This window comes from Salmo salar, chromosome 13 (genome assembly GCF_965601325.2).
Source record: "Salmo salar chromosome 13, fSalSal1, whole genome shotgun sequence".
NCBI lineage: Eukaryota > Metazoa > Chordata > Actinopteri > Salmoniformes > Salmonidae > Salmo > Salmo salar.
The window spans coordinates 71,815,626-71,841,876 of record NC_138303.1 but is presented as its reverse complement, the minus strand read 5'-3'; the positions used below and the strand labels follow the sequence as shown (position 1 = coordinate 71,841,876).

Below are 26,251 nucleotides of genomic sequence, written 5' to 3'. Positions count from 1 at the left end.
CACAGGCTCTCTCTCTCCAGTAAGGTTGAGGCTGAGGTTGCGTATTGTTTGGAAAACAACGTGCAGCTGCTGCCAGCGGAGAGAGATAAGCAAGGGGGCTGTGGGCTACTGGAGGAGAACGGACAGACAGAACAGCACCGGCCATTGTCTTTTTTTTTCTTTCTTTCTCTCTGTTTCTTTTCTCTCCAGTCTCTGGAATGACTGTGATTGCTGTTGGTTGGCCAGTGTTGGGATTTGCAGAGGAAGGTGGCGTATTGCAGATCTGCCTTGCCTAGGAGGGACTGTCTCTCTGTTTCTAAGCCATATTACAGGAGGCACAGTTACTGCAGGTAATCTATCGTTCTATCTATCCTTCTCTACCTCCACCTCCCCCCTCCATCTCCCTCCCTCATATGTAACCATGGTCTTGTCTTCCATCTCTTCGTCCTCTCATCCTCTCCTTCTCTCCCTCCCCCTCCTGTTTTTCACCCTAAGAAGCACTGATGACATATACAGTCAGTGCTTGGTGTCCATTTTTATTATAGCAGTATGCCTGCCGAACACGCATTGATTTTTGTTATATCAATGCAAAAGATGCTGTGTAAATTATATGCCGGTATGAATGTTGGAATAAAGTAGCTTTCAATTTTGTTATACTGTATCTTAGCCAAAACCATCTTCTTCCACAATGGGACTGACAAGGATGTTCTCATGAAGCCAATGGTGGTAAAAGATGTAAACATATTCATGTTCACCCCAGGAGAGGCTTCGGTAGGCAGCCACACAGCCATATGAATATGAATAGCAAAAGACATGGGTTTGTATTGTTCTGAGATAAATGCAACCATATGATCCACCCATCACTGTTGCAATTTAATTGAAATCACCCAAATATGTTTAAAAAAATCAACAATATAAAAAATGGGCTTGATTTATTTTATTAAATTATGGCAATAGATTTGGCATAGCAACAAATATTGATTTGTTGTCCAGTCAGTGGGCTGGCAGTTATTTTTTTCCAGTATAATATGGGGACAGCCATTTATTCCTCTTTGTAACTTTTTGGGCGACCTGACCCAATTCATATAGAAATGTGAGTTATAAATCTAAGAAGTGGTAGATTCATTCAATGTGCTCTATTTCTATGCATCCTGTTCTTAAGTTTCGTTTTTGCGTCTTTTACTTTCGGTTTTGTACACCAGCTTCAAACAGCTAAAAATACAATATTTTTGGTTCTGGAAAAAATATTTCACAGCGGTCTAGATTGTACAATGATTCTCTACACTACACTTGCTTGTTTTGTTACATCAACTGAAATTAGGCAAACTATTATTATTTTTTGCAACCAGGAAATGGCGGAGCAATTTCTGCATAGTGTATCTTTAAATTACCTCTGATGAGGTTCTATGATTGGTTGTTTTTGGTGTTTTTGGCCTCTGGCAGGGAGCGAAACAGTGGGAGGGTAACACAGCCATACACCTGGGTCCATTGGTTAAGGTGAAGGTCAAACGTCACACACATGAGTGCATACACTCATGCACATACAGTACATTCACATACACAAACACACACACACATCCATATTGTCACTCTCAGCCTGCTGTCATGATTTCACTTGTTTACCAGAACAAAAGGATGTTCTCCTGTTTTCAGTATTTTCTTTGTATCCACCTGCAAGATGTCCATTAGCATATGGTCTAGGAACAAACAAAGGCTAAAAGCTTCTTATGTAGCCATAAAAAGCTGCAAATATCTTTAACAACATGACTAAAATGACATTGACACTTCATTTTAGTTGCCTAATAATTAATTTGAAGGAACAATAATACACATGCAATGTGCCAGAGCGCATGTCACATTGCCATACATGCATTGTGTGTTTTCAAATGCCAGTTGTCAGTCACATAATGGAGACGGGATGATTCATCGTCGTCTCTGTTGGAAGGGATTGTGGGACTTGTAGTCATTTCCTGGACTGTGCATTTCATGTCAATTAGACATGATCAGCGCCCATTTTTTACAAAGCATCTCAGAGGAGGAGTGCTGAGGATCAGATCCCCTCTGTCCATATAATCTCATTCATTATGATATAAAAGGCCAAACTGATCCTATATCAGCACTCATACTCTGGGATGCTATATGAATACAAACCCAGAGGCTTCTCTGCAGAAAATAAGGGCGGGTATGACGGAAATAAGAGACAAACAGAGAGAGAGGAGAGGCTGAAGAATAATATCTGGCTTTTGATGAAGCGGCACTTTGCTGAGTAATGTGATGGAGACAGAGGAAGACGCTTACACAAGCTTGTTTTAAATTGGTTTCTCTCCACTCCACTCCCTGGATACAGGCGAAGATCCAGGAAAAGCGTTAGTACATCTAGCCCTCACTCTTGTAATTGCACTGCGTCAGAACTTGGACTCAAACACAACTTTTATCCAACAGTTCTTGCTTCATTATCTATTATCTACAAGAATCCATTATATACAGGAATCAATAGTTCTTGGCAATTTCATACAGATCACTCTGTACTTTCCAGAATAGTTATTAAGAACAAGAATTACATACAGAGTAATTCACCATTGGGGATGACTGATTTATTATTGCAACAGTCAGTGGTGTAAATTACTTAAGTAGTAGTTTAAAGTATTTTTACTTAAGTAGTTTTTTGGGGTATCTGTACTTTACTTTACTACTTATATTTTTGACAACTTTTACTTCATCACATTCCTAATGAAAATAATGTACTTTTTACTCCTTACATTTTCCCTGACTCCCAAAAGTACTAGATACATTTTGAATCAAATAAAATTGTATTGGTCACACACACATGGTTAGTAGATGTTAATTAATGCGAGTGTAGCGAAATGCTTGTGCTTCTAGTTCCGAAAATGCAGTAATATCTAACAAGCAATCTAACAAATTCACAACATCTACCTTATACACACAAATGTAAAGGGATGAATAAGAATATGTACATATAAATATATGGATGAGCGATGGCCGTGCGGGATAGGCAAGATGCAGTAGATGGTATAGAATACAGTATATACATATGAGATGAGTAATGTAGGATATGTAAACATTATTAACGTGGCGTTATTTAAAGTGACTAGTGATACCTTTATTAAGTCAATTTATTAAAGTGGCCAGAGATGTGAGTCTGTATGTTGGCAGCAGCCTCTCTATGTTTGTTTTTTATTTAATTTATTTTTATTTCACCTTTATTTAACCAGGTAGGCTAGTTCAGAACAAGTTCTCATTTGCAACTGCGACCTGGCTAAGATAAAGCAAAGCAGTTCGACACATACAACAACACAGATATAGCCTGACAGTGATATAGCCTGACAGGATGCTCTCGATTGTGCATCTGTAAAAGTTTGTGAGTATTTTAGGTGACAAGCCACATTTCTTTAACCTCCTGAAGTTGAAGAGGCGCTGTTGCGCCTTCTTCACCACGCTCTCTGTGTGGGTGGACCATTTCAGTTTGTCTGTGATGTGTACGCCGAGGAACTTAAAACTTTCCACCTTCTCCACTACTGTCCCGTTGATGTGGATAGGGGGGTGCTTCCTCTGCTGTTTCCTGAAGTCCACGATCATCTCCTTTGTTTTGTTGACGTTGAGTGAGAGGTTATTTTCTTGACACCACACTCCCAGGGCCCTCACCTCCTCCCTGTAGGCTGTCTCGTTGTTGTTGGTAATCAAGCCTATCACTGTAATGTCGTCTGCAAACTTGATGATTGAGTTAGAAGTGTGCATGGCCACGCAGTCATGGATGAACAGGGAGTACAGGAGAGGGCTGAGAACGCACCCTTGTGGGGCCCCAGTGTTGAGGATCAGCAGGGTGGATATGTTGTTTCCAGCTGGTCTGTGCATGCTCTGAGAATGCGGCTAGGGATGCCGTCTGGGCCGGCAGCCTTGTGAGGGTTAACACGTTTAAATGTTTTACTCACATTGGCTACGGAGAAGGAGAGCCCGCAGGCTTTGGTAGCGGGCCGTGTCAGTGGCACTGTATTGTCCTCAAAGCGAGCAAAGAATTTGTTTAAAATGTCTGGGAACAAGGTTTTCTTTTTGTAATCCGTGATTGATTGTAGACATAGGTCTCGTGTTTGAGCCGTTGAATTGCGACTCTACTTTGTCTCTATACTGACGTTTTGCTTGTTTGATTGCCTTGTGGAGGGAATAGCTGCACTGTTTGTATTCGGTCATGTTCCCAGTGGCCTTGCCATGATTAAAAGCGGTGGTTCGCGCATTCAGCTTTGTGCGAATGCTGCCGTCAATCCACGGTTTCTGGTTAGGAAAGGTTTAAATAGTCACAGTGAGTACGACATCTCCAATACACTTGCTAATAAACTCGCTCACCGAGTCAGCGAATACATCAATATTATTGTCTGAGGCTATCCGGAACATATCCCAGTCCACCTGATCGAAGCAATCTTGAAGCGTGGAATCCTATTGGTCAGACCAGCGTTGGATAGACCTAAGCACGGGCGTTTCCTGTTTTAGTTTCTGTCCATAGGCTGGGAGCAACAAAATGGAGTCATGGTCAGATTTGACGAAGGCAGGGCGGGAGGGCTTTGTATGCATCACGGAATCCAGAATGCAACCAGCTCGTGTCGCGCATTCGATATACTGATAGAATTTAGGAAGTCTTGTTCTCAGGTTAGCTTTGTTAAAATCCCTTAGCTACAATAAATGCAGCCTCAGGATGTATGCTTAGCAGGACAGGAAAATTGTCTAATTCACACACTTATCAAGAGAACATCCCTGGTCATCCCTACTGCCTCTGATTTGGCAGACTCACTAAACAAATGCTTCATTTGTAAATGATGGCTAAGTGTTTAAGTGTGCCCCTGGCTATCCGTACATTTAAAAAACAATAAAATCATGCTGTCTGGTTTGCTTAATATAAGGAATTTTAGATTATTTATACTTGTACTTTTACATTTGGTACTTAGGTATATTTTAGCGATTACATTTACTTTTTATACTTAAGTACATTTTAAACCAAATACTTTTAGACTTTTACTTAAGTAGTATTTTACTGGGTGACTTTCACTTTTACTTGAGTCATTTTCTATTATGGTATCTTTACTTTGTATGACAATTGGGTACTTTTTCCACCACTGGCTACAGTATATATATATACGTTTTTAGGATTTGTGCTAAATTTGGTAAGTGTCCGACTTGAACAATGTTCACCAAGTTTGATGGTGCTTAGTACCATTTTGTTGTGACACAGAATTTGCCACAGAGATACATCTATAATTAGCACATTATCAAAATGTAGGGCTAGCTAAGCTATTTCTTTTGTTGAGTGTCGAGACAAGTTAGAAAACATAATGGGTGGCCACAGTATTGTCTTTATAATGACTGTCTGTCCCTGAATCCCTTTCCTCATCAATTAAATCCCACCAGTATTGCTGGTACCATTTTGTCTTCCTGTGGGACTGGTTCTTTCCTCTTTTTTGGGAGGGACTTTGCCATTATAGAGTTGCTGCCACATAAATGTCAAACTGAAATTACTCAAGATACCTGAGATGCCATAAAAATATATTATGTGTAAATTTAGCATGTAATCAAGTATTTTTACTCTAGCCCAGCACCTGATTCAACTAATCACCAAGCCTTTGTTTTTTTTAATCACATGTGCGAGTGCTGATGTAGCAGATACCCGAATTAGCATCACTACTGCCTTCCTGAGACCTGAAATACTGGTGCCTGGGCTGGGACCCAGACATGCTTTGTCTTTTCTGGGTCACTGGTGTTTAATGTGTACCTCTTTGGGATGGATGACAAAACCCTGATCTAATGGCGTGAATTGAAAAAAGCAGCCCCCTGTAAAGTCCATGTTTTCTCATTTCCCTTCCTTCCCTCTCTTAGGGCTCCTTTCTCTGTCGTTGACTTGTGACTGGAAACACCCACCATGGAGGCTCCCCTTGTGTGCCTGGATGAGGAGTTTGAAGACCTCCGGCCCTGCCGGGTAGAGGACATGGATCGGGCTGTGCCCCTCAGCCGACCCCCCTACAGCACCATCCCCCTGGCCCCAATGGCCCCCCTGGCTCCCATCACCCGCGAGGACTTCTCCGAACTGGAGAACTTCTCGGAGATGATGAGCTTCAAGTCCATGGAGGACCTGGTCAATGAGTTTGACGAGAAGCTGAACGTCTGTTTCCACAACTACAACACCAAGACGGAGGGCCTGGCCCCTGTGCGCAACCAGTCCCACACCGAGGAGGACGAGGAGCGGCTGCAGGATGAGGAGTGAGTGTCGGCCACCACCTTTGTGTTTTTGAAGCTTAAGTCTGACTTCAGCATAAAGAGTATGTGCTTTTGAGATACGAGCTAAAGATACAAATGGTGTATCACGGGGGAGTGATTATTTTTTTCTTGAGCTGCTTGCCTTTTGGGTTGTACAATGCACCCCTGTATTATTTTTGATAACATGGCACATCCATTGCAGCAATCTTCTGAGCAAAGCATTAGTCAATGCTTGCTTGTTTAGGTAGTACATCATGTCTGATGATGTCTTCCTCTTCTGTCTTCAAATTGCATACTTTTGTGGCTATACAGTCCCATTCGTAAGGCACACCATTTACTGCAATCAGAGCATGTAAATTCTGGGTTTGGTGTGAAACGAGCAGCTATGAACACTACACCTATGCATTCATAGCAGTTCAGATAGAATCCCACAAGGCATCACAGCTATCAGTTAAACAGAGCATTGGCTGATACTACAGTGAGCTCAGAAAGTATTGGGACAGTGACACATTTTTTGTTGTTTTGGTTCTGTACTACAACACTTTTGGGTTTGAAATGATACAATGACTATGCGGTTAGAGTGCAGACTTAATTTGAGGGTATTTTCATCCATATCGGGTGAACCATTTAGAAATTACAGCACATTTTGTACATAGTCCCCGAATTTTACGAGACCAAAAGTAATGGTACAAATTCACTTATGTGTATTAAAGTAGCCAAAAGATTAGTATTTGTTCCCATATTCCTAGCACACAATCATTACATCAAGGTTGTCACTCTACAAACTTGTTGGATGCATTTGCTGTTTGTTTTGGTTGTGTTTCAGATTTCAGAATTTTGTGCCACTAGAAATTAGTGGTAAATAATACACTGCTCAAAAAAATAAAGGGAACACTTAAACAACACAATGTAACTCCAAGTCAATCACACTTCTGTGAAATCAAACTGTCCACTTAGGAAGCAACACTGATTGACAATAAATGTCACATGCTGTTGTGCAAATGGAATAGACAACAGGTGGAAATTATAGGCAATTAGCAAGACACCCCCAATAAAGGAGTGGTTCTGCAGGTGGGGACCGCAGACCACTTCTCAGTTCCTATGCTTCCTGGCTGATGTTTTGATCACTTTTGAATGCTGGCGGTGCTTTCACTGTAGTGGTAGCATGAGACGGAGTCTACAACCCACACAAGTGGCTCAGGTAGTGCAGCTCATCCAGGATGGCACATCAATGCGAGCTGTGGCAAGAAGGTTTGCTGTGTCTGTCAGCGTAGTGTCCAGAGCATGGAGGCGCTACCAGGAGACAGGCTAGTACATCAGGAGACGTGGAGGAGGCCGTAGGAGGGCAACAACCCAGCAGCAGGACCGTTACCTCCGCCTTTGTGCAAGGAGGAGCAGGAGAAGCACTGCCAGAGCCCTGCAAAATGACCTCCAGCAGGCCACAAATGTCCATGTGTCTGCTCAAACGTTCTGAAACAGACTCCATGAGGGTGGTATGAGGGCCCGACGTCCACAGGTGGGGGTTGTGCTTACAGCCCAACACCGTGCAGGACGTTTGGCATTTGCCAGAGATCACCAAGATTGGCAAATTCGCCACTGGTGCCCCGTGCTCTTCACAGATGAAAGCAGGTTCACACAGAGCACGTGACAGACGTGACAGCGTCTGGAGACGCCGTGGAGAACGTTCTGCTGCCTGCAACATCCTCCAGCATGACCGGTTTGGCGGTGGGTCAGTCATGGTGTGGGGTGGCATTTCTTTGGGGGGCCGCACAGCCCTCCATGTGCTCGCCAGAGGTAGCCTGACTGCCATTAGGTACCGAGATGAGATCCTCAGACCCCTTGTGAGACCATATGCTGGTGCGGTTGGCCCTGGGTTCCTCCTAATGCAAGACAATGCTAGACCTCATGTGGCTGGAGTGTGTCAGCAGTTCCTGCAAGAGGAAGGCATTGATGCTATGGACTGGCCCGCCCGTTCCCCAGACCTGAATCCAATTGAGCACATCTGGGACATCATGTCTCGCTCCATCCACCAACGCCACGTTGCACCACAGACTGTCCAGGAGTTGGCGGATGCTTTAGTCCAGGTCTGGGAGGAGATCCCTCAGGAGACCATCCGCCACCTCATCAGGAGCATGCCCAGGCGTTGTAGGGAGGTCATACAGGCACGTGGAGGCCACACACACTACTGAGCCTCATTTTGACTTGTTTTAAGGACATTACATCAAAGGTGGATCAGCCTGTACTTTAATTTTGAGTGTGACTCCAAATCCAGACCTCCATGGGTTGATAAATTGGATTTCCATTGAGAAAGTTAGACGCACAAATCTCTCACCATTACAGTAATAGAGGAGGTTATCATTTTTTGTGGGGGTATGATATATGAGTGTCTAACTTTCTCACTCATCATTATTCACAATTCATTCAGGACTATCCATAATCATGGTAGAATTCACATGAATGTAGAAGTGTTTAGGAACATATGTTATTCTTATTTACAATAAAAATTATTCCAAATTACACAATACATTATTTACCATTAATTTGTATGGGACACAAAATTATTTATTATCAAGTTTTATAGAGTCACATACGTGATGCAGTCATTGCGTGCTAAGAATATGGAACCAAATACTTAACTTTTGACTACTTTAATACACATATAAGTGAATTTCTCCCAATACCTTTGGTCGCCTAAAATGGGAAGACTATGTACAAACAGTGCTGTAATTTCTAAAGGGTTCAACCAATATGGATGAAAATACCCTCAAATTAAAGTGGAGAGTCTGCACCTCAACCTCATAGTCTTTGTGTCATTTCAAATCCAGTGTGTCACCAATACCTTCGGAGCTCACTGTATGTCATTATTTAACATTGCTCAAACAATACCACTGCATATCTCATGACCCAACTCTCAGATCCTATGATGACCAACGGTGAAGCTGTTACTCAGCCTACCTCACAGTGACCAAATCGCCCACCAGCAAAATCCACAACGCAACCCAGCAGTCCACAGTCGGGATAGGCCTTGAATTATTCAATGTATTTTTGTACTCTCTTGTTCCTCTGTTGGTCTGTCTACTGCCTCTACCAGCAGGCAACCAGAACTCCCATTTGCCAACAGCCTCTGAAGAGAAAACGCAGACAGTCTCACATTGGGTGGAAATAAACCCTCTTGCTAAGAATAGCTTTGTTGTATGTGACCTTGGCTATGCCTATTGATTCATATTCAGAAATCATTATGATATAATATTACAATGGCATACAAAGATGCATGTTTGGGATGCTATTGTTAGCATGTGGGTGTACCTGAATGATGTTTTGCTTATCTATTCTACAGTACACCACAGAGTTAGAAACCGCATCTTATGATGTTTCTGATTTGAATGTTTTGAAATTGGTTCCCCCATCACTATCCATGTAGTGACGCAAGGAACATGGACACATTTATCTGTTGTAAGCTTGATAGATCCTTTATGTTATGCGACACAGTTGGTGGAATGATTGGTTAAATCTAAGTTCCAGATTAACTAAAGGTTTGCAAAATATATGGGACGGTGCTGTACCAGTTAGTTCCTGTTTGGCAGATGGAGAGGTGTGTGTGTGTGTGTGTGTGTGTGTGTGTGTGTGTGTGTGTGTGTGTGTGTGTGTGTGTGTGTGTGTGTGTGTGTGTGTGTGTGTGTGTGTGTGTGTGTGTGTGTGTGTGTGTGTGTGTGTGTGTGTGTGTGTGTGTGTGTGTGTGTGTGTGTGTGTGTGTGTGTGTGGACAACACAACAGGCATGACCTGTGAGGTCATGAGTCCCGATGAATGGCTGCTTGTTTCCTGTTTGGCGCATGGCTGGGCAGTGCCACTAAGAGGAGGGTAGGGTGTGGGTGCCATGCCAAGCTGGGTGGAAAACAAAGAAAGCGGAAACAAAGGGAGAGTTCTACTCTGGTCATTTTCACAATGCTGCAGCCTTGATTGGACCGAGGTGCTTATAGTTCGAGGAGGACCTGCACAATGCTGTAAGGGGCTGTTTTTATCTATACTTCTTCACATTGGACACCTTTAAAAAATTTGTAAACTGTGGGCTTGTCTTTAATTGTTAGTTGACAGTGTGCATTGCAGCCTGGAGTGCAATACGGAGGATTATGATGTGCATTTTGGTGTTATTTATTATGTTGGCAAGTTGAGGGACAGAATTGGGAACAAAGCACAATTATGTCATGTGAACATCTCCTCCTCTGAATTCACTGTCTGCAAATGGTCAAAGGAACACTAATAGAAGGAAATGGCTGCAGATATACAATTGATCATTTCTATCAAATATGACTTGGGTAGAGGAGGGTCATCTAGAGAGGAAGAGAAGGATGGTCCTCTTATGTAATCCATCCTCCTCCTCAATTCTTTAAATCACAAACCGGCACTGGATTTGGGATTAGGCTGCTGTGCCAAACAAAAAGCCTATTTCCAAATAGTTTCAGCCTTGAGGACTGATAGTGTATTGTGCTTTGTTGTGAATGTCCTGATCATTCCAGCGTTGGTGGCTGTGTGTTTGTCTTGTGTTGCAGTGTATGAGATGACCTGTTACAATGTTGGTGGTTGTGTGTTTGCATCTGTTTTTTTTTGTTTGTTGCATTTTTACTGTGTACTTCTGTTGTGTTGCAGTGACTGAATGTGTGTTTGTGTTGTCCATGTTTCAGTGTGTGGGATGCTCTGACGGATAACTACGTCCCTTCCTCTGTCTCCAGCTGGGACGACCCCAACTCAGAGGGATTCAACGGCAACCTCTCCGATCAGGAGGTAATACTTTCTAATATACTTCATTATAATTTAAGGTCATGGGAAGAATCATCTTTCTCTCCCTTCTCACCTGGAAAGACCTGAAACATTTTGAGACAAGAGTTTGAAAGGCTATCTTGGAATTGCATTTTTCTTTAAGACTTTTAGGCTTATTTGAATGGATTTCAGAACAATTGGATTTCAGATTTGTATTATCAATTGGATTCTAGTGCAAGGAATGGTCTTTTCTGCTCAAAACCTCACCTCTTTCATGTATGACTGACTAGTGTGTTCTGTAGGGAGGCAATGTGGGAGGACGTGCTGTAACTGAGCAACGTCTTAGAAAGAATGCTAGCTAGAGTGTGCTGGCTGGCTGACTGGCTGGCTGGCTGGATGTCATTCATGCCTTGTGGTTGTGGCGCTGACGTCACCTGACCTGACACCAAAAATCAAGGCTGAGCTGCCTTGACTGCCTGCTACTCAGTATCAGTCAACCACCCTCCTCCTCCTACACCCTTTCGCCCTCTCCTCCCCTAATCTGCTCTCACGTGCAACTGCAGGCACTCAAAGAGTCAGGGCCAAGGCTCAGGGCTGGGTCAGGGCCAATACGCAGACACACAGTCTCCAGCAGAAGCTATAAGAGACTCTACAGACAGTGAAAAAGCAGTCCATCAGCATTTAGTCTTCTATGCCCCCGGTTTAGTTTATTGCTGATTGATATCCTTGCCGGGATTAACTTGGTTGAGGCCAATGGCATAAGAACAATGAGCATCAAAAGCAATATTTTTTTTAGAGGGAAGTAGAAAATAAACAGTCAATAGATAGAATTATGGCAATTTGAATGCGACTAAGCACAACCCAAACACTTTCAAGATGGCTTCCATACTCGAGGGGCTTAAATGGTATTTTCAGATGAAGAGCAGAGAAGGGAATGATGAGGTCAAATTTGGGGAATGTTCATTAGCTCCCCAAACGCCAGTGCTAATATGCTAAAGCTAAATTCAAAATGGGTGAATGGCTTTTCTGTAATCTTATTTTTTGAATGCTAAGATGCTAACGCTAACACCAGTGGGGGTAAACCTTGTTTCCATGGTTTCTATTTCTAATACTAAGAAGTTAAGATTCCACTAATGTGGCTGAAGGGGTTTCCATGGTTTCATTCGTTCTCTCTCGCATTCTCCAGATTCATGAAAAAGAGGAGGAGGAGATGAACGAGAAGAACGACAATGCCAATTGCCTAAGTGAGGAGCCTCTTATCACTGCTGATCAGGTGACTAAAGACACACGTACTTTCTGTTATACAAACAACTTGGTAGTACTTCCAGTTACAGTGCCTTCAGAAAGTATTGGCACCCCTTGACTTTTTTCACATTTTGTTGTGTTACAGTCTGGCCTTCACACAATATCCCATAATGTTCAAGTGGAATATTGTTTTTAACAAATTATTATAAATGTATAAAAAATTAAACACTATATTGTAAAAATCTGCTTAACTAGTCACATACGTTTCATGGACTCGCTCTGTGTGCATTAATAGTGTTTAACATTATTTTTGAATGACTACTTCATCTCTGTACCCCACACATACAAATATCTGTAAGGTCTCTCAGCTGAGCAGTGAATTTCAAACACAGATTTAACCACAAAGACCAGGGAGGTTTTACAATGCCTCGCAAAGGAGGACACCTATTGGTAGATGGGTAAAATAACAAAAAGCAGACATTGAATATCCCTTTGAGCATGGTGAAGTTATTAATTACATTTTGGATGGTGTATCAATACACCCAGTCACTGCAAAGATACAGGCCTAACTCAGTTGCCAGAGAGGAAGGAAACCACTCAGGGATTTCACCATGAGGCCAATGGTGACTTTAAAACAGTTAGAGTTTAATGGCTGTGATAGGAGAAAACTGAGGATGAATCAACAACATTGTAGTTACTCCACAATACTAACCTAAATGACAGAGTGAAAAGAAGGAAGCCTGTACAGAATACAAATATTCCAAAACATGCATCCTGGTTTGCAATAAGGCACTAAAGTAAAACTGCAAAAATATGGCAAAGAAATTACATTTATGTCCTGAGTACAAAGCGTTATGTTTGGGGCAAATCTAACACAACACATCACTGAGTACCACTCTTCATATTTTCAAGCATGGTGGTGGCTGCTTCATGTTAGGGGTACGCTTGTCATCTTCATTTTTTGGGGGGCTAAAAAGAAACAGAATAGAGCTAAGCATAGGCAAAATCCTAGAGGAAAACCTGGTTCAGTCTGCTTTCCAACAGACACTGGCTGCAAATTCACCTTTCAGCAGGACAATAACCTAAAACACAATGCCAAATCTACACTGGATATGCTTACCAAGACAACATTGAATGTTCCTGAGTAGCCTAGTTACAGTTTTGACATAAATCGGTTTGGAATTCTATGGCAAGATTTGAAAATGGCTGTCTAGCAATGATCAACAATCAACTTGACAGACCTTAAAGAATTATTTAAATAGTAAATGTGAAACTATGGTACAATCCAGGTGTGCAAATCTCTTAGAGACTTCCCCAGAAAGACTCACAGATGTAATCACTGCTAAAGGTGATTCTAATATGTATTGACTCAGGTGTGTGAATACTTACGTAAATGAGATATTTCCATATTTCATTTTCAATAAATTTGCTTACATTTCTAAAAAACATTGTTTTCATTACGGTGTATTGTGTGTAGATGGGTGAGAGAAAACATATATTTAATCAATGTTGAATTCAGGCTGTAACACAACAAAATGTGGAATAAGTCAAGGGATATGAATACTTTCTGAAGGGACTGTATGTATATTCCTAGCTTATTTAGACAGTTAAAAAAATATATACGAAAGCAGAATACATTAAAGCCCCATATAATAACAGTGGTTAAAAAAGCCAAGGCGAAAAGTATTGCAAGACTATACTCTATATATTCAAAAGTACGTGGACACCCCTTCAAATTAGTGGATTCGGCTATTTCAGCCACACCCGTTGCTGACAAATCGAGCACACAGCCATGCAATCTCCATAGACAAACATTGGCAGTAGAATGGCTTTACTGAAGAGCTGAGTGACTTTCAACGTGGCACCGTCATAGGATGCCACCTTTCCAACAAGTCAGTTCGTCAAATTTCTGCTCTGCTAGAACTGCCCTGGTCAACTGTAAGTGCTGTTATTGTGAAGTGGAAACATCTAGGAGCAACAATGGTTCAGCCGCGAAGTGGTAGGCCACACAAGCTCACAGAACGGGACCACTGAACGGGACCACGGGAGTGCTGAAGCGTGTAGCGCGTAAAAAATGTCTGTCCTCTATTGCAACACTCATTACTGAGTTCCAACCTGCCTCTGGAAGCAACGTCAGCACAATAACTTTTCGCCGGGAGCTTCAAGAAATTAGTTTCCATGGCCGAGCAGCCACACACAAACCTAAAATTAACATGCGCAATGCCAAGCGTTGGCTGGAGTGGTGTAAATCTCACTGCCATTGGACTCTGGTGCAGTGGAAACACGTTCTCTGGATTGATGAGTCATGCTTCAACATCTGGCAGTCTGACGGACGAATCTGGGTTTGGCGGATACCAGAAGAACGCTACCTGCCCCAATGCATAGTGCCAACTGTAAAGTTTGGTGGAGAAGGAATAATGGTCTGTGGTTGTTTTTCATGGTTCGGGCTAGGCCCCTTAGTTCCAGTGAAGGGAAGTCTTAATGCTACACCATTCAATGACATTCTAGACGATTCTGTGCTTCCAATTTTGTGGCAACAGTTTGGGGAAGGCCCTTTCCTGTTTCAGCATGACAATGCCCCTGTGCACAATGCGAGGTTGATACAGAAATGGTTTGTCAAGATCGATATGGAAGAACTTGACTGGCCTGTGCAGAGCCCTGACCTCAACCCCATCAAACACCTTTGGGATAAATTGAAACACCGACTGCGAACCAGGTGTAATCTCCCAACATCAGTGCCCGACCTCACTAATGCTATTGTGTCTGAATCGAAGCAAATAACCGTAGCAATGTTCCAACATCTAGTGGAAAGCCTTCCCAGAAGAGTAGAGGCTGTTATAGCAGCAAAAGGGGTCCAAATCCATATTAATGCGAATGATTTTGGAATTAGATGTTTGACTAGCAGGTGTCCACATACTTTTGGTCATGTAGTGTATGTCAAGTAGCTCCATTCTGCATTACCTCATGGACTACTGCACATGAATAATGAATGCCTGAAGACCATGAATGTTTACCTTTTGGTGATGCATAGATTCTTTAAGTGCTATTTGTGAAAGTGTATGTATTCATCTACCTTCCCTCAATCCCTTCCTCGATCACTCTCTCTCCAAGGTCATTGAGGAGATAGTTGAGATGATGGAGAACTCTCCGGACCCTGGTGAGACCGAGGAGGAGGACGAGGAAGAGAGTGGACACTCCTCATCCAAGTCCAGCCCATCCCTTCTGGAGGAGATTAGACAGCTGTCCCAGGCCTCCAATAACAACATGCCCTCCTATGAAGGTAAGTGTACAGAAACTAATGTTGCCTGAAGGGTTAAACACCAAGTCACATAAACCAAGGAGTTGGATAAACAGAAGCGAGTGCCAATTTAAGCAATTCAACATCCAATTAACATTGTCATTGGAGACACCTTTTCCCAAAATCAATTTCCTGTCCATACAATACTGTGTACAAATAAAGTGACCTTTGATCTCATAGTGGTTAAGTATGTGCTCATATAGCAGAGCTGGCTCTATGAGCATTGATTGTGAAATAAATAACCTTGCAAGAGACATATGTAAACTTGTTTGAGTTACATTTTACATTTTAGTCATTTAGCAGACGCTCTTATCCAGAGCGACTTACAAATTGGTGCATTCACCTATAATATCCAGTGGAACAGCCACTTTACAATAGTGCATCTAAATCTTTTAAGGGGGGGGTTAGAAGGATTACTTTATCCTATCCCAGGTATTCCTTGAAGAGGTGGGGTTTCAGGTGTCTCCGGAAGGTGGTGATTGACTCCGCTGTCCTGGCGTCGTGAGGGAGCTTGTTCCACCATTGGGGTGCCAGAGCAGCGAACAGTTTTGACTGGGCTGCGCGGGAACTGTGCTTCCTCAGAGGTAGGGAGGCGAGCAGGCCAGTGGTGGATGAACGGAGTGCCCTTGTTTGGGTGTAGGGCCTGATCAGAGCCTGAAGGTACGGAGGTGCCGTTCCCCTCACAGCTCCGTAGGCAAGCACCATGGTCTTGTAGCGGATGCGAGCTTCGACTGGAAGCCGGTGGAGAGAGCGGAGGAGCGGGGTGACGTGAGAGAACTTGGGAAGGTTGAACACCAGACGGGCTGCGGCGTTCTGGATGAGTTGTAGGGGTTTAATGGCACAGGCAGGGAGCCCAGCCAACAGCGAGTTGCAGTAATCCAGACGGGAGATGACAAGTGCCTGGATTAGGACCTGCGCCGCTTCCTGTGTGAGGCAGGGTCGTACTCTGCGAATGTTGTAGAGCATGAACCTACAGGATCGGGTCACCGCCTTGATGTTGGTGGAGAACGACAGGGTGTTGTCCAGGGTCACGCCAAGGCTCTTAGCTCAGCAGGCTATTGCACTGCTTGTAGGACTTTGATTGTGTGAGGGGTCATAGATCAGACAATATGGAAGTGTTGTCAGTTTACCTGAGTAAACATCTGGATATTTCATCAGTCTTCAGCTTCTATGGTGAATGTAATGCAAAAAGGATAAATAACTGGATAAAGCTGCAGCAGGCATTTTTTTTATATGAGTCTCATCGTTTCAGAGGGCCAAGGCACGCACTCAATATGGTTCCCTGTGGAAAGACATATGGTGTGACCATGTGGCTCCCCTGCATGAGAGACACGTTTCCTGCTTAGTGTGTGTGTGTGTTTATGGAAGCACATTTGGGTATATGTCTGTGAATCCATATGTCTGTGTGTAGATGCACTGCATGTGTTTGAGTATTTCTTTGTATTTGGAATTGGGTGTGTCATCTTAAATATGTTTTACGCAAAGTCGGTTTACTTCCAAAAATATAAGTAATATTAGACAGCATTTACAGTCACAGAAACAGTCAAAGGCTAGTAACTCTACTCAGAATTTAATATCAAGGTAATGAAAAATGTAAATGGATGATGTACAAGTGATATCATCCCACTTATGTCATCTATCCCTATATTGTATGTACTGTATACAGCAGGACTATTTAATTCCTGCCCCTTGAGGCCTGAAGTGGTACTTGGCCAATATTCATAAAGTATCTCAAAGAAGGAGTGATGATCTAGGATCCATATTGCCTTTAAAAAAATTCAAAAATAATTCACCAAGTACTGTGCATTCGGAAAGTATTCAGACGCCTTCACTTTTTTCCACATTGTGCTACGTTACAGTGTTATTCTAAAATTGATTTTAAAAAATCTACACACAATACCCCATAATGACAAAGCAAAAACAGGTTTTTATAAATTTGTGCAAATTTATAAAAATAAAAAAACAGAAATATTACATACGTATTCAGACCCTTTACTCAGTACTTTGTTGAAGCACATTTTAGTCATTTAGCAGACGCTCTTATCCAGAGCGACTTACAGTAGTGAGTGCATACATTTCATGCATTTTTTTTTTGTACTGGCCCCCCGTGGGAATCGAACCCACAACCCTGGTGATGCACACACCATGCTGGCGTTGCAAACACCATGCTCTACCAACTGAGCCACAGGGAAGGCTTTGGCAGCGATTACAGCCTTTAGTCTTCTTGGGTATGATGCTACAAGCTTGGCACACCTGTATTTGGGGAGTTTCTCCAATTCTTCTCTGCAGATCCACTCAAACTCTTTCAGGTTGGATGGGGATCGTTGCTGCACACCTATTTTCAGGTCTCTCCAGAGATGTTCGATCGGGTTCAAGTCCGGGCTGTGACTGGGCCACTCAAGGACATTCAGAGACTTGTCCTGAATCCACTCTTACGTTGTCTTGGCTGTGTGCTTAGGGTCGTTGTCCTGTTCACCCCAGTCTGAGGTCCTGAGCGCTCTGGAGCAGGTTTTCATCAAGGATCTCTCTGCACTTTGCTTCGTTCATCTTTCCCTCGATCCTGACAAGTCTCCCAGTCCCTGCCACTGATAAACATCCCAACAGCATGACGCTGCCACCAACATGCTCACCGTAGGGATGGTATTGGCCAGGTGATGAGCAGTGCCAGGTTTCCTCCAGACGTGATGCTTGGCATTCAGGCCAAAGAGTTCAATCTTGGTTTCATCAGACCGGAAACTCTTGTTTCTCATGGTCTGAGAGTCCTTTAGGTGCTTTTTGGCAATCTCCAAGCGGCCTGCCTTTTACTAAGGAGTGGCTTCCGTCTGGCCACTACCATAAAGGCCTGATTGGTGGAGTGCTGCAGAGATGGTTGGCTTTCTGGAAGGTTCTCCCATCTCCACAGAGGAGCTCTGAAGATCTGTCAGAGTGACCATCGGGTTCTTGGTCACCTCCCTGACCAAGGCCCTTCTCCCCGATTGCTCAGTTTGGCCAGGCGGCCAGGTCTAGGAAGAGTCTTGGTGGTTCCAAACTTCTTCCATTTAAGAATGATGAAGGCCACTGTGTTCTTGCGGACATTCAATGCTGCAGATATGTTTTGGTACCCTTCCCAAGATCTGTGCCTCGACACAATTCTGCCTCGGAGGTCCAAGGACAATTCCTTCAACCTCATAGCTTGGTTTTTGTTTTGAAATGCACTGTCAACTGTGGGACCTTATATCGATAGGTGTGCACCTTTCCAAATCATGTCCAATCATTTGAATTTACCACAGGTGGACTCTAAGTTGTAGAAACATCTCCAGGATGATCGTATGGAAACAGGATGCACCTGAGCTCAATTTCGAGTCTCATAGCAAAGGGTCTGAATACTTTTGTAAATAAGGTATTTATGCTTTTTTAATATATGTGAAAAAATGTCTATGGTCATTATGGGGTATTTGTGTGTAGATTGATGATACATTTTTTTTATTTAATCCATTTTAGAATAAGACAAAATGTGGAAAAAGTGAAGGGGTCTGAATAGTTTCCGAATGCACTATGGTATATTTTCACAACGCTTAGTACAAAACTCAAAACCGATAATCAAAAAGGCAGTTGTTTCAAAACTCTAAGCATATGTTTAATTAACTAAGTACAACATACACAATCATAAAGTCACTTTTTCACCAAACTTAATCATTGTTTTATCTAGAAATACATGTTTCACATGGCTCATGTTCATATGAAGTTATTGCTTTTCACAATACAGTGCTCACATTATTTTTGACATAATTGTCTTCTCATTTGTTAAAATACATTTTACTCTTACTTAATTGATAACAACTTAACCGTTTAGTAAACCTATAGGTTTTAAACTGGTTTGTCTACTACAGGTCTACTGCAGAGAACTACATAATGAACATGTATGTTTGTAAAGTATAAAACTTGATATACTGTAATGTACTATAATTTTGATTTGACTTTACAGTAAGTTTTAGAGATGTACTGTATGTAACAAATGCATCCCCTAAATAGCTAAAAAGATGAAGCTGCTGGGGTCTTTTTAATGGGGGATTTTCACACTCCTTTACAAAAATTGCATTGGCCAATACAGTACTGTAATATCGTAATATATGCCATTTAATATACATGGGAATAGAACCCATAACTCTGGTGTTGCTAGTGCCATGCTCTTACTAACTAAGCCACAAAGGACCACTACAATACATAAGTACAATACAATACTGTAAAATACAATACATTATGAAAATACAAGTCAAAGGTGTATGATTGTATCACCATGAGTGTACCATCCTCCTTCAGGCTATAAATGAGGCATGCAATGACATCAATCCAGACCTATGTCAGCCTTGGATTTGTCATGCCAAATGTTTTTTCCCCAGGTGCATGAACAATGAAGACCTTTGCTGTGATGTCGATGAGAACTTACCAACTGTTCAAGACAGGCTTGATGCAAACTAGTTCCTGCTAAACATTGTTTCTTTCTTTCATTCATTTCATTTGATTACAGTACACCTACAGTGTAATTATATCTGAACAATACATGTATTTTTTGCATCAATGATTGTGGAATATTTCTTCAATAATTCCAACTTTAATCACACATGGGATACAGATTATGGAAATGTGAGTTTCAGTAAATTTTGATGGGTAGTGCAGGTGTATTGCCTAATGTGAAAACAATGTTATGTACTGTAATTTACAGTACTGTATCATACAACATTCAAAGTTTTGAAACCTGTATCTTGCATTTTTTTTGCTATTGGTTTAACAGTTGTTTTTTTATAACTACTGTTCATGCAGAAAATACTCTCATTATGTTTTGGTGATTAAATCGATTTTCGCTTGCTGTTTCACAGTAAACATATATTTTTGATCAATGGTTGTGTGGTGAAAGATGTCTCCAAACCAAATGAATGCACAATTAAAGGTTTTGAATATAAGACTTACAAGTGTTACCAGTTCGGAGAATTGTACTAAGAGTTTAGAAAAATCACCACATACAGTACTTGTGAAAATAGCACCAAAGTGATTGAAAAGAAAACTGTGATTTCTGATCTTTCTGATCTTAAATCAGCACTCCTACTCCTATCAGCACTCCAGCACTCCTGCTTTATGAATACGGGACCAGGTTTTATTTTTTACCTTGAAGTTTGTCATTGTTTGGCCAGAGAGTTCACTTCGTCCTGATGCGCCAGGTCTGAGTCAATCCCTGATAATAATGATAACCAGCAATGCTTTGGCCCTCGAGGGAAGCAATTTGATATCCCTTGTACAGTATATAATATTATGAATATTGAATCTCGGTTCACCTCTATGTACAGTTAGCCTGGTCCCAGATCTGTTAGTGACAACGACTGTAGGAGTTGGCTATACAGGACAAACAGATCTGGGCTCCAGGCAAAGCTATAGTAGCTCCATACCAGACCATGCCTCTCTCTCTCCAGGCCTAAGTCTGATGCCCAGCTCAGCCCTGGTGGAGCTGCTGTGCCGGGTGGAGTCGGCCATCATGGAGTACTCCGAGGAGCTGGTCACCCAGCTGGCGCGCCGTGACGAGCTGGAGTTTGAGAAGGAGGTGAAGAACACGTTCATCACGGCCCTCATGGATGTGCAGAACCGCCAGAAGGAGCAACGGGACACGGGCAAGCGCCGGCGCCGGAGCGATAAGGGCCTGAGTCTGCAGGGTAACGCGGTAACCACGACCGTGGTTGGTGGTACTACTACTACAACCAATGCCCCGACGGACTCCAAGCCCGCCTCTATGCCTATGAAGGTAAGCACTGAGGGAGGGAGATACATGAGCGGGGGGGTATGTTTGTATGGGAAATGGTATTAGTGTATAGGCTGATGGTGGTGTGTGTGTGTGTGTCTGTCTGTCTGTCTGTCTGTCTGTCTGTCACACACACACACACACACACACACACACACACACACACACACACACACACACACACACACACACACACACACACACACACACACACACACACACACACACACACACACACACACACACACACACACACACACACACACACACACACACACACACACACACACACACACACACAAGCATGAGTGTGTGTGTGTGTTAATGTCCATACGGATGCATTTCCAAGCCAGACAGCGCTCTTTCCCTCTCTCTGCCTCACACATCGTCATGGATAATGGACATAGAGGCCATTAGGCCCTAACTAACTGCACAATAATTTTTTTTGTTATTATAAACTGCACTTACGGGAAGAAAAACCAACAGAGTACTCACAGAGGAATTGGCCATAGGTTCTTATACAGTAAAAGCATAGACCAGCCTGTCCATATCCAGGAACAAATTAACAACACTTAACAGCCCCTCTTTACTCATAGCAAAGGACACGCTTGTGTTTACCTGTCCAATACCATGGTTGTTTTATCTGTTTAGTAATGACAATGTAGGAATGGAGTCAATTACTGTAGCCCTGATCATGATGTACAACCAGTCTATATACAATTGACGTGGTAATGTCTGATTGTAATGTCACAAGCATTCATAACGGCTCCTTTTAAATTAACAGCCTTTATAAATGCTGTTAGGTTACATGCATTATAAAACACACTATTATGCATACTATATTCATAAAAGCTCCTCATAAGCTTTATAAATGCATAGATAACTGATAACTGCATTTAGAATGCATCACAAGACAGCTGTCTCATAGAAAGTGTTACTGTGTTGTGGTGACAGAGGGTCGTTGTCACTCACAGCTGGTGATTGTCTGTGTTCCAGCGTTTCAGCATGGAGGGCCTCTCCAACATCCTGCAGACGGGCATCAGACAGACATTTGGCAGCACAGGGACGGACAAACAGGTGAGACACTTAAGCATTTACAGCTCCTAGCCACCAAGTATGTTCAATGTGTTAACTCTACAATGATTCAACACTGCTACGTCGCTTCCCTAACTGTCTCTCTTTGTCTTCGTTGTTCAGTATCTAAACACGGTAATTCCATATGAGAAGAAAGCAACTCCTCCAACTGTGGACGACCTTCAGATGATCACCAATAGTAAGTAGGCGGGATAATGTAATTGAATGCTAAGCTAATGGGTCGTTTTCCTAGTTTGGGTTAGCTGATCATACAACCACATCCCCAAATGTTCAACTCCGTTTACATTTTCATTGGATAGACACACAAATTGACCCTCAAAATGTTGTTTTGCTCAGTTAGCCCGGCACAAACATCATTTTCAATTTGATTAGTCTCTGTCCCACATAACAGCTATACAAGTAGCATAGCTCAGAAATGTGCCAATGCCCAGTACTACACTCAGTGCTAAGAACCGCCTTGTTTTGATTTTCTCCCCACAGTTCTTTACGCCATGAAGGAGGACAGTGAGAAGGTGCCTACACTGCTAACTGACTACATATTAAAAGGTAACTAATGCTTGATTAGGTTTAGAAACACTTAACATTACATATGTATTACTCCAAGTGTAAGGGAATAACTAATTGAATACAATTATATTATCCAAGTAAAGATAACAAAAGTGGAAAGTACAGTATCCACTTACTAGTCTGATACATGGTACCTAAAGGGGCTATTCCACTGCTATAATAGTTAAGTGAAGCCTGTTCCGATGGGAAACTCAAGTGTTTGCATATCGAATGTTTCATAGAATCAGCTGAGATTGCACCAATTGGATTCAAACAACACGTCCTACCCTAATATGGCTATTTAAATTGACCAGATCTGCACACACATCATCTGCTGCTGCATTGCGGCTCCACTATAATAATATAAATATATGCCATTTTTAGCAGCCGCTTTTATCCAAAGTGACTTAGTCAAGCATGGATACATTTTACGTATGAGTGGTCCCAGGAATCAAACCCACTACCCTGGCATTTCCTGTGCCATGCTATACCAAAGGACCAAGCTAAGCTGTATGCTTGGCATGTCTTTGCTGCTTAATGTTGCTGCTGCAACTATTGTTGCCACCTGCCATGCGTTGTCTGTTTTCTGCTAGCCTACCACCACCCCAGCCTCCACCCGTTTGGTTTTGTTACCATCAGGGGCATTGGAATATCTCTCTCACTGCCTGTAGTTTATTATAATGGTAATGGGTTGTCTTCTATTTTCTAATAAATGGTTAGATTAATGTGAATTTCCTGTCTGAACTTATTTAATTTGAAATGTGCCTGTAAGAAAAAAAAGGCTCATTATAATGTTTTTTAGCTAATTTGATTAGCACAGTTGACGAAGACTAGGCGATGACATTATGATGATAATTATTATAACGATGATTGAAGTATTCCTAATTATCAATCTATTTTTCTTCTCCAGTGCTGTGTCCTACTTAAAGAATTCAAGCCATGGGCTGCTCTCTGACGGAGACTTCGGAGAGGGCTCTCCAATCTGGTAACCCTCCACCCCTCCTCCAGTCCAAGCTGCATGAGCTCCCCCCTGTTTCATAATCAGCCATGGATCATTACCATCTAAATCATTGTACCTAACTCATGTAATAAAACTACTGCCTTTTGCTGAGCTCACCTTGTCCTTCCTGCACACTAAGATCCGTCCAGAGCCAAAATGGCAGCCGCCTGAATACTAGTGTATGGGGCCACTGTACCCCCGTTGAAGAACTGACTTACTGATCTCTTTTCAGAGCATGATAAGCTAATACTGACCACACAGTTATACAGGGATTCGTTTTTAGTTTTATTTTCTATTTTTTACAGAGATTATTTGATATCAGATATTCACATGGCTATGTTTTACTTCACTGTACCTCAGGCCTAAAAGGGGTTTGGTTCTTATGCCATTTTGTCTGTCTACCCATATGTCACCTTGTACAGATTATTGAGGATTGATGGGTTCAACTTAAATGTAGGAAATCTGGACTGAACATTTCTCTCATTATTCGAGGACAATAACCTGTAAACTTAACAAATTTGAATAAAAAAGCCATTTACCTTTTCTGCCATGCTAGTACTGTAGCTTAATATTACGGGTGCAGTATATTTGAATGTTTTTGTTATTTCAACCAATAATGTTTGAATATTCAGTGCTCTTCAGACTTTTGATAATTTCTTTTTACTGTGATCTTATATTTCATATAGGCCATCATGTACTGTTGTTTTGTTTATTTTATACTTTTATTTAATGAATAATCAGAGTATGTGTCACCCCATTCTGTCACATGGAGTTTTATCATTGAGTTTTCATTGTCACTGATGACATGGGCTCATTTGAATACGGTATAGGCCTACTTATTTATGAATTCCTGTGAGCCACGTAGGAGAATACTACATTGCTAATCGCAAGTTCAAATAAACATGCTACCCTAAAACTGTGTGCCAGATGTGTTTTTTTGTCCCTTCTCTCTGTTGACTGAATCAAGGCAACACAACCCACTGGGAACAACCTCAACGTTGTTTTAACATAATTCGTCAACGTATTGTGACATGGAATCTACGTGGAAAAGACATTGGATTTGAAAAAAGTAATCAACATAAATGGTTGTTTTAAGGGTGAAATCTCAACCACAGGACTAGGTCGACATGGTAACTAAATTTCAACATCGAGAAACCTTGTTAAAAATATGTTGAACTTGTATCTTTAAAACAACATCAGATCTTCAATGTTATATCCACTATCAGAAAGTGTGGGCAGCACTTCCTACTGGAGAATTGAACTATCTACAGCTCCCCTTTGGTCTACCATCCAGGGTTTTAACCAAGTCCAGCGCTGTTTAGCTATGATATTTTGAAAAGAAGGTTGACGATATCCGATCCTCGTTTGCTAAGTCAAACGACACCGCTGGTCCTGCTCACACTGCCCTACCCTGTGCTTTGACCTCTTTCTCCCCTCTCTCTCCAGATGAAATCTCGCGTCTTGTGACGGCCGGCCGCCCAACAACCTGCCCACTTGACCCTATCCCCTCCTCTCTTCTCCAGACCATTTCCGGAGACCTTCTCCCCTTCCTCACCTCGCTCATCAACTCATCCTTGACCGCTGGCTACGTCCCTTCCGTCTTCAAGAGAGCGAGAGTTGCACCCCTTCTGAAAAAACCTACACTCGATCCCTCCGATGTCAACAACTACAGACCAGTATCCCTTCTTTCTTTTCTCTCCAAAACTCTTGAACGTGCCGTCCTTGGCCAGCTCTCCTGCTATCTCTCTCAGAATGACCTTCTTGATCCTAATCAGTCAGGTTTCAAGACTGGGCATTCAACTGAGACTGCTCTTCTCTGTGTCACGGAGGCTCTCCGCACTGCTAAAGCTAACTCTCTCTCCTCTGCTCTCATCCTTCTAGACCTATCTGCTGCCTTTGATACTGTGAACCATCAGATCCTCCTCTCCACCCTCTCCGAGTTGGGCATCTCCGGCACGGCCCACGCTTGGATTGCGTCCTACCTGACAGGTCGCTCCTACCAGGTGGCGTGGCGAGAATCTGTCTCCGCACCATGCGCTCTCACCACTGGTGTCCCCCAGGGCTCTGTTCTAGGCCCTCTCCTATTCTCGCTATACACCAAGTCACTTGGCTCTGTCATATCCTCACATGGTCTCTCCTATCATTGCTATGCAGACGACACACAATTAATCTTCTCCTTTCCCCCTTCTGATAACCAGGCGACGAATCGCATCTCTGCATGTCTGTCAGACATATCAGTGTGGATGACGGATCACCAGCTCAAGCTGAACCTCGGCAAGATGGAGCTGCTCTTCCTCCCGGGGAAGG

General features: G+C 42.5%; 1 protein-coding gene across 2 annotated transcripts; it reads left to right on the top strand.

The window, feature by feature from the left end:
• fez1 (fasciculation and elongation protein zeta 1 (zygin I)) lies at nt 1-24,860 on the top strand. Of its 2 annotated transcripts, none has more exons than XM_045692184.2 (10): nt 1-329; nt 5,860-6,240; nt 10,966-11,017; nt 12,180-12,266; nt 15,350-15,518; nt 20,981-21,306; nt 22,300-22,380; nt 22,501-22,576; nt 22,879-22,944; nt 23,855-24,860. In XM_045692184.2, the coding sequence occupies exons 2-10, from the start codon at nt 5,903-5,905 to the stop codon at nt 23,869-23,871; spliced, it is 1,212 nt and encodes a 403-aa protein (XP_045548140.1). In that variant the 5' UTR covers nt 1-329; nt 5,860-5,902; the 3' UTR covers nt 23,872-24,860.
• The last annotated feature ends 1,391 nt before the right edge of the window (nt 24,861-26,251 follow it).

What these genes read in the sequence shown, in the direction of transcription:
- fez1 (XM_045692184.2), top strand. Translation starts at nt 5,903, where the DNA reads ATGGAGGCTCCCCTTGTGTGCCTGGATGAGGAGTTTGAAGACCTCCGG. An exon ending in GAGCGGCTGCAGGATGAGGA is followed by an intron (nt 6,241 to 10,965) that starts GTGAGTGTCGGC and finishes CTCTGTCTCCAG; the next exon opens with CTGGGACGACCCCAACTCAG. An exon ending in CAACATGCCCTCCTATGAAG is followed by an intron (nt 15,519 to 20,980) that starts GTAAGTGTACAG and finishes CTCTCTCTCCAG; the next exon opens with GCCTAAGTCTGATGCCCAGC.